The 9,616-nt window shown below is 34.4% G+C and overlaps 1 protein-coding gene across 1 annotated transcript; it reads right to left on the reverse strand.

Annotated features, from left to right (window-relative positions):
* Window positions 1–3,725: 3,725 nt before the first annotated feature.
* On the reverse strand, window positions 3,726–8,805 carry LOC136219532 (ubiquitin-conjugating enzyme E2-17 kDa). Its single transcript, XM_066006964.1, has 5 exons — window positions 8,704–8,805; window positions 7,851–7,922; window positions 6,852–6,979; window positions 4,271–4,375; window positions 3,726–4,085 (listed from the first exon to the last, which is right to left on the reverse strand). The coding sequence occupies exons 2-5, from the start codon at window positions 7,918–7,920 to the stop codon at window positions 3,942–3,944; spliced, it is 447 nt and encodes a 148-aa protein (XP_065863036.1). The 5' UTR covers window positions 7,921–7,922; window positions 8,704–8,805; the 3' UTR covers window positions 3,726–3,941.
* Window positions 8,806–9,616: the final 811 nt, after the last annotated feature.

A 9,616-nucleotide genomic window follows, 5' to 3' on the forward strand; every position in this document is an offset into this window, starting at 1 on the left:
TCCGCCACTGATACTCTCTCTCATTATGGGGTTCGGAACACATCTTCAGACCTGACACCGACTCCTAGTGGGAGCAATGTTCTCCATTCCATCGCGTCGCAAAGTCATCTTAGAGATGAAAGCGCTAGTCTTCTAAACTTAAGGATCTCTTGATTCCGATGATTAGTTGTCCATCTGTATCACTAACGGAAGGAACATAAGTATTTGAAATGTTGGGGAATGATGAAAGTAATATTGGTTGTTACTTTTGAAATAGCGGCTTCGACCGCTCTCTTGTTTGTGCCTAATGAATTTATTATAATCTCTTAGGTCCATGCTAACTGCAACAATCATAATGTAAGTCTAAAAATTTATCTAGAAGATCCGGTTGAAAGATACTTGTATGTTCCTGTAAGACAAAGTCAGAGGTTAGTCGGGTCGTAAGACTCTCCGATACTCAATTCAGTTCTAATCTAAGAGAAAAGAAAAGCAAGAGTATTCTTGATAGAGTAATAAAGAATTCTATGTACTTTTTGAGAGAATACGACCCTTTATATAGGACAACAAACTGATTCTAATCTATCTAGAAAAGGATCTTTAAAGACGCATAGCTCCGTAAAACTAGGAGGTAAGCGCGTATGCCAAAAACTCCTAATTAGAAAACTAGGATACTTTGATCGGGAAGAATCGCAACCCTAGAAAGACGGATCTAAACATTCGACAAAGGGAAGGAGGATCCCGTTAACGATCGAGTCTCAGATATTTGATTCGGAGCCCGATACATTCACTAAAATAAAAGGAAAAAGAAAATTCTGCACAAGATTTGGACAGTTCGAGAAAATATAGGGCAATGTAAAAGTATGAGGAGATGAATAACAAAATGAGTAATTTGAAAGTAAAAATAATAGAAAGTTAAAAAAGAAAAGATAGGAAAGTACAAATAGAAGAGTTGAAAAAAGAGGAAGAAAAGGGACTATTCATGCAACTTCTTTTCTACAGCTGTTCTGTTCTGTTAACCAAATTGCCTTTCTTATCTTATTCGCTAACATTACATTACATACTGCTCTATCTATCTTACCTGTTTCCGTGGCCCCATTTTCTTACCCTCCCTCTTCTTCACTGTTCTCTTCTTCTTTATATATATATTCACACTGAACAACGAAATAGTATTAGATTTTTTTTGTGAGAAAAGATATTATTAATATGCTTTTGATATATATATATATATCAGTCAATGAAATGATTTAAATTCAAGGTTCCGCACTTAGTCCTTTTTTTTTTGGCCTTCGTTATGGATAAATTAACGAGTTCACTTCAAGACGGTATACCATGATACATATTGTTTCCAGATGATATTGTGTTGGTTGATGAGACGAAAGAAGGCGTGGAAATGAAGTTGAAACTATGGAGACAAACTTTGGAATCTAGAGGCTTTAAATTGACCTAAAATAAGGCGGAATATTTAGAGTATAAATTTAGCAGCAATAGAAATATGGAGGCATGAACAATCACCCTGGATGGGAAGGTTGTCCAGGGCTCAGATTGCTTCCGTTATTTAGGGTCTATTATTCAAACGGATAGAGAAGAGGATGAAGATGTTGCTCATAGGATGAAATTTGGTTGGTCGAAGTAGAAGAGTGCTATGGATTTCCTTTACAATCCCGGCATGACTAATAGATTGAAGGGAAAATTCTACTGCACGACAACTAGACCTGCATTGTTGTATGGTACAACATGTTGTGCAGTAAAACACTGTCACATTCATAAGATGTCGATGACGAAAATGCGTATGTTGCAATGAATGTATGGTCATACGAAAAAGGATCGAGTGATAGTAATGAAATAATTAGACAAAAGTATGAGTTACATCTATTGAGAATAAAATAAGGAAAAACCGTCTAAGGTGGTTTGACCATATAAGACGAATAACGCTTGATGCACCAGTTAGAAGGATTGAAGAGTGGCAAAAGGATGCAATGGTGAGAGGGTAAGGGAAGACATAAGCAAACTTGGAAAATGATGATTGAGAGTGATAATGAGTTTATTGAGGATTGGGGAAAATATGGTAGTGAATAGAACAGAATGGATGATGAGAATTTATGTCACTGACACGACTTGATTTCACGGTTTCGTATGATGATTCATGTTAAATCATTTCGGGACTAACGTTTTGTTGTATTGATATACCGAGTAGATCCGAGATCTCTATCCTTAGATTTAATATTGAGTAATATAAAATGAACAAAATAATTGATAAGCTAAAAATATTTGTAGAGATATTTTGGTAAAACAACACTATAGTTAAGACATGTTTAATGAATTTCTTAATGCATGTATCAAAATCTTAAACACATTTACAAAAATAGGGAGAGCAATTAATAGAGGAGTCATACCTATTTTATAGAATGACAAAAAGATAAATTAATAGAGGGAGAATCTCTGTAGAGATATTTAAGTCAACTTAAATTTTTATAGTGATATTACATTATAGACCTTGAATGAAAGCCCATATGCAAAATGCAAAGAACTAAGTCGGAATATAAAATTTAGAGAAAATTACAAGTTTGAATATTATTTTACAGTTATATAAATTGTTTTTGGATTTTTATCAATAAAACACAAGAAATTCATCTATTATCATATAAACAGTTTTTTATTTTGCTTTTATCATAAAAACAGTTAGGATTAAAATACAGAAAATATATATTTTATAGAGATCTGACAAAATAAAAATTAATTTTACAAGATGTAGAAACTTGTATTTATTTATTAAAAAATGAATATTTGTGTAACTATCCCTATAATTTACCTGAGTGAAACCCTATACAATCATATGGTTATTTTGAGCATAGAAAAAGTGTCTAACATGAGTCTAAAAGGACACTATCTTAAAATGGGAAAATTGTTCCTGTGAGAAGTACAAATTTACTCAACAGTAAATTTTTTATCTCTAATCAATCAAGATCAATTTTACACGCACAAAATAGAAAATTTGAATATACTAATTTGACAGTTATTCAACTGAAATTTGAACATACTGATTTGACCCTACTTCAAACATTCCAAAAAATTTATGGATAAGCTAAAGCAATTTTATGTATTTTGACATGCGTTTGTATCTATATTAAAATAACATAATAAATATTTTAAATAGTTAACAAGTCAAATGACAGTAAACAAGTTTTTCTATCAGGCTACAGTATTTAAAAGCGTTAAGGGTAACAAATTTTCAACTTATCTAAAACAGTTGCGTTCACATGGTCCCTGATGACCACGTAAATTTAGTCATTCACCGTTAGATCTAGACGGATTAAATTTACGTGGTCATCAGGGACCATGTGAACGCAACTGCTATCTTAAAATACATTAAGGTCAGAACAAGCATGCTTCCGAAACCAACCATCTAGATAACCATGTGGTAAATTCAATATCTGGAACTGCAATATCAGTTACTAAAAACTGCTTGGCCAAGCTACATGGTTCATGGAGACGCCAACAAACTAAACTATTGATTGGAGTCGTTTAAAGCTCCTTTCTCTCAAGGAAGCTCTCAGGGAGACCTCTATCCCTTTTGAGAGTCCTTTTCAGCTCGAATCCAATAAACGGACAGTAAAAACAGACGGAGATAATTAATGGAACTTGCTACTCCATGGTGCTAAAGGGACTACTATTCCTTTCACACATTTCCTCTAGGATTATTAAATGAACCAAAAAAGCATTCAATAATCCAATTCAAGCATAAAGGATGAATAGAAACGGACATCACATTTCTCTTGAGGCTTCATTTTATATTGCTATTTAATATAATGTCCAAGTATGAAAGAGGGGAAAAAAGATAAGGAAAAAGTTGGACCCTCCATATCATGTTCAAAGCCAAACCACCTCAAAAGCTGATCCACAAGTTTCTATTATTTACTAATAGGACAAAGGGCATTAATTAGGTCCATGACATCAAAGGAGGCCTAACCCATGGCATACTTCTGGGTCCAGGATCGAGCAGTAGTCTCATATTTGGCCCTGTCAGTCTTGTACATGTGAGCTATCTCAGGCACCAACGGATCATCTGGGTTTGGATCAGTCAGGAGTGAGCAGATTGACAAAAGAACCTGCAACGAACACCAAATTATTCACCATTATAACAACATTACTTTCAATCAATCAATTATAAGGGTATTACTACATACATATTACGGTTTTAGATGAAACCGTGCAAATAAATAGTGCCAGAACCCAAGTATAAATAACAGAAAAAAGCCAAAAAAAATAAATAATAATCAATGGGAGGCAATACCTTGGATATAGTAAGGGCAGGGCTCCATTGCTCTTTCAAAATATCAAGACAAATGCTTCCATTGCTGTTGATGTTGGGGTGGAAAACTTTTGTGCGAAAGGATACCTGTACATATCATATTAAGTGTCACCACCATGTTTAAAGGAAACAGTAACAAACCACAAACCATTGATGAACAACTTCAAACGTGCAATGTGTCACGTAAATTAAAGAGACGAGTTTTACAATTATAAAATTCAAATGATTAAAGAGAGAAGCTTTACAAATATAAAACACTGCCTTCGATTTGAACCAGGGGATGAAAAGCAGCAGGAGACAAATAAATGTTGAGCCTAGGCATTCAATATCTACTTCCATTTGTAGCAATTTTAAAATATTATATCCACTATGTGCATTAAGATCCTTGCTATGATATATTATAGATTAAGCTACTTCTATACAATATAGCACCAACTATTGCCACTTACAGACTGCCCCAACCAATTAGGCTCACTTGAACAAATGAAGTTACAAAGTTGAATTCATTCCTAGACTAACTTTCTTTCGTAAAGTTACATTTTTAGACTACATGAACAAATTGATATTTCATTTGTTTTTACTTCTTGAAGTAAGCACATTTTTATATTTAAAAGCTAATTATTAAATTTTGTACAAATCATTTGAGAACTCTGCCTATTCTGAAAGAATTTGGTCTAAGCTTAATCACACAGAACTGAACTAGGAATAAATTTCATTCTAAGCAGAGAGAGGGAGATGGAGAATTTTAAATAAATTCTTTCAAATATTATGGAGTTCATTCATTCCAATTCTGCCTTCGTGCCAATAGCAGCACAGAAGTGCCGAGTCGATCAACTTATTAGCAAAGAAGATCCAAAACTGAGTTGGTTCACTAGAACAAAACAAGACTTCCACACACAATCCAATGTATATAAAAAGTCACAATTACCAATCAGGTTTCATGGAATTGATTTGAGAATTCTGTTTAATTTGAAACAATTTGATCTAAGCTTAATCAATTCCATAGGACTAAATTCTACAGATTAATTTCATTCCAAGCAACAAAAAATAGAGCTGAAAATAAATTCCTTCACATTCTATGGAATTCATACATTCCTATAATGCACAGGAACTCTCCATGACAAGCGTTTCCCCGTTTCCGGCAGATGTGGGAATCGGAAACTCTTGGAAACTGATACGAAACGTTTCCGGGCACGTTTCGGTAATTACCAAAAATATGAAACGCATCTCTCAGTTTTTAAACGGTTTTCCCTACCTATTTCAATTAAAATTCTGTAAATTCAAACTTTCTATTTTTCATTTCCTGTTGAATCTAAGATTATGAAAATTGAAACTTTCTATTTGAGAGATAATTACGTCCTTGTATCCTTCAATTTAAAGAACATATCCATATTTCTTTCTCCTATAATCCTTGTCTCTTGAATCTTGATTGAGTTTGGACTTTCTTCATCTTGTTCTTCAATCTTGTTTTTATTTAATGTATTATTATATTTTTAATATTTATAAATATGCCCCTATATTTTTAATATTTACACGTTTCCCCCACGTTTCCGTTTCCTATGTTTTTTAGAAATTACGTTTCCCAGTATCGTTTCCGTTTCAGTTTCCGTATCCGTTTCCGTGCAACATAGATACATTCCAATAGTGCCCTTTGTGCCAATAGCAATGCAGAAGTGATGAGTCAATCATCTTAGTAGAAAAACACTAATTGGAAAGAATAAGAAAAGACTTCCACACACAATACAATATTTTTGTCCGAATACTATTCTTGGACCCAACCTGTCAGCTTAAGCTGTTAGGTTGAATGATTGCTTGACATGGTATCAAAACCTCTTAGGACCAAGAGATTGAGAGTTTGAATCCTAACAACGCCCTTTTTATTTTCAAAACTTACATGGTGAAGCGAACATGTGCTACAGGACATTTGGGTGTGGGGGTATATAAGAGAGATTAAATAACCTTACCTTTTAGGTTGAAGTGGTTCCTTGACATATTCAAGGATCACTTTGGATGATGGGTTGGGAGCGGTTTATAAGGGAAGGCTCAAAAACAACCCTTATTAGGGAGGCAGATGATTAGAGAGTTACGTTTTATAAGGGTAAAATCCAAGACAATTCCTTTTAACTTTTTACACTCCAAATTGGTATTGAGAAGAGATTTAGAACCTCCTCCCTCTAAAACCATCCCTTCTTTTAATGGCCCCTTCTTCATCCCACCCAAACAGACTGAAAGTTACTAATTAGGTTTTGTGGAATTCATTTGAGAATTCTTCTTATTTTGAATGAATTTTTCCTGAGCTTATCTCAATTCCTTACTATTGAACTCTATGAATCAATTTCATTCCAAGAAACAAAAAATTGCATTGCAGATAAATTCCTTCAAATTCTACTGATCACTTAAACTGTAACCCTTGTGCCAACAACCATGCAGAAGTGATCAACTTATTACCAAAGAAGATTCAAAATTCAAGCAGTTCAAAAGAATAAAACAAGACTTCACATCCAGTATGATATTTTCCCCCACAGACTAAAAATAGATCACAGAATAAGAATTTGCTTGTTACCTTGGGTGGCTTGAATGGATAATCTGGAGGAAAATGAATTGATACAAGAAACACACCACCAGCGAACGGGCTTTCACCTGGGCCCATGATTGTTGCTTGCCAATGGAACATATCATCAGCAACTGGACCTGTAATCATCCAGTCTCGTAAAATGATTAATTCAAACACAAATAATAGCTAGACACACACACACACTCATTGGACTCTGCTATAGAGAGTGAGAGACCAGCAGGAGGAGTTTCAAGGGAAGTAGTAAGTCTACATTGGCATGCAGGGGTTGTGACTTGTACTTTGCTACAGGGGTAATTCATCCAGAAATATAGTAGGATATTCAAGCAGAGAAGGGGAAGTGGAGAGACGGGAATTCAGTTGAATTTTATATAGTTGGCTCTGATTTTTGAAGTTAATAAACTTCTAGATTCCTGTGGAGGTTGAGGGTTCGCCACTCATTCTATTATAATTTCTCTTAACTGTTATTGTAGTTGGTTTTCACCTTTTGATTTGACTTGCTGGAGATCTATCAATTCCCTATTCTGTTTGTGCGTGATTCTATTGCTTTCTATCAGAGATATCACTTCTTTCACATCACCAGATAATTAGTCTGGTGCAGCAGTTCTATAAAACGAATCTATAATAGACTATCAATATACATCCCAGCCAGAGCATAAACACAATTGACAACAAGTGTTTAGATTGTGCATCCACCCATGTTAACACAAAGGGAAATAGACTATGGAGAATCAAGAAGGCACAAAAAAGCAAACAACCAACATGCTTATCATGACTAATTATATTTCTCATCAAGTGTTCTCCTATTGCCATTCTGTTCCCTAACTGAGCAATGCATATTTGAAATTACTGCTTAGATTAATTGAAATTATCAAATAAAATCCTGAACATGCATACCACACAACTTATTTTATCAAAAACCTTAAACATGCCAAGACAGAGACATGAACTCATCTCAGAAATAATATGCTAAAAAAAAAAAAAACATACCAGCACTGCATGAAGCTGGAGGGTCCCGCTGCAGGTCTTTCAATTCCTTGTTAATTCTCTTTGAAGCCATAACTGTCAATCGAACTCATTTTTTAAGTTAATAAAGCATATCAACTGTTCTTACATACAAAACAAAAATCACTAGATTTCTAGCATCATGAGCAAGACTGAGATGAGCCAACCAAATAGTGCTAATTGCAACAGTACGAGTTAGTCCATATATTCATAACCAGATCTTTCTTTGAACAAAAGGAAATACATAAGTTCACATCAATTGAATGGTGATTTTTGAAATTGAATTTCACCACTACCTAAATTCAAGCGTTTCAACAGTGTAAAAAAATTTGAAGTTTGTACTTGATTTGCAATTCCAGAGATAAAAGCGAAATCATAATTATGTTCTTAAAATAGATGATAAATCCTGCAAAAGTCGACAACTTAAAATTGGTGAATCTCTCATATATAGTTTTTAGCCAGCTGAATACTAAAACTTACTGCTCTCAGAAAAAAAAAAAAAAAAAAAAACACCTGAAAAATTAAATAAATAAAGAAATTTTCTCAGCAACCAAACAGAGGTATAAAACGGCTGCAGCTAAATATACATGACAGGCAATTAAATAGAGCAAACAATCAGTTCAACAAAGACATAAACAGTCATTAAAAAATCAACAACTGTTCTGTTAAAAAGACAAAAATAATAACTTTCTTCAAGAAAACGAGATGATTGTTTCCGAATATAAAAACTCAAACGATCATCGGAGAAAGAGAGTAGGCAAAGAGAGCAATAGCATTTAGAATCGGAAATCGAAAGGCAAAAAACGAAGAGGAAAAAGGAAGAATTGAAATTGATTACCTGAGGGAGGAAATGGTTTGGACTGAGAGAATGAACAAGAGAAGAAAAAGAAAAAGAGGAAAGTGATGAGAATCAGGAGAGATACTTACATGAGCTTTGTTGCGGTGACTATTTGCCACGAATGCTGTTTACGTGGCACTTTCTTATTGCCCCTTCTCTCCCTTTTTCAGTTTAATGCCTTCAAAATCCTATTCTTCTAATAAAAACCCATTAACTTTACTGTTATATATAACAGTTTTTAGTTCGACTTCAGAGTTCAAAATCAAATACAACTCTTTTGAAAATACAAATTGATTATTATTATTTTTTTATAGAATATTAATTAAAAGTGAATAATTTATTATTTTTACAAAAATAAAAATTTTATATTTTTTTTTTTTTATTTTTTTTTTGTAAGAAAGGAAAGGAAAAAAAACAAAACCAACAAAAAACCTACACCGGGATCAGTCTAGGAAGGCTGACCCCAATCCTATCCTCTAGGAGAGAAGACAAAAGAAAAGAAGGAGGAACAGAGAGGGTAGAAACACCTAACATTCTCCCATGCCCAGCAGCTGCTAAGCGATCCGCCACGCGGTTTTGCTCCCTAAAAATATGGGAGAAATTAAGATACTCAAAGGCAGGACGAAGCCTCAAAATAGCTTTGATGAGATTCTGGCTCTTCAGACAAACAGCCTGGCTATCTGAAATCCTGTTAATAGCCTCCAGATTATCAGATTCCACCGAGAGCTTTTTAACACCCATGCGAATGGCGAGTTTAATACCTGACAAGATACCCCAGAGCTCCGCAGAAAAGGAGGAGCCCGTCCCCAAGTTATGGGTAAACCCCGCCATCCAATTGCCACCAGCATCCCGAAGAACTCCTCCAGCAGCAATTCTGCCATTGCTAAGGCAGGAGCCATCAGTATTCAACTTA

This window comes from Euphorbia lathyris, chromosome 2, assembly GCF_963576675.1.
Source record: "Euphorbia lathyris chromosome 2, ddEupLath1.1, whole genome shotgun sequence".
Classification (NCBI taxonomy): domain Eukaryota; kingdom Viridiplantae; phylum Streptophyta; class Magnoliopsida; order Malpighiales; family Euphorbiaceae; genus Euphorbia; species Euphorbia lathyris.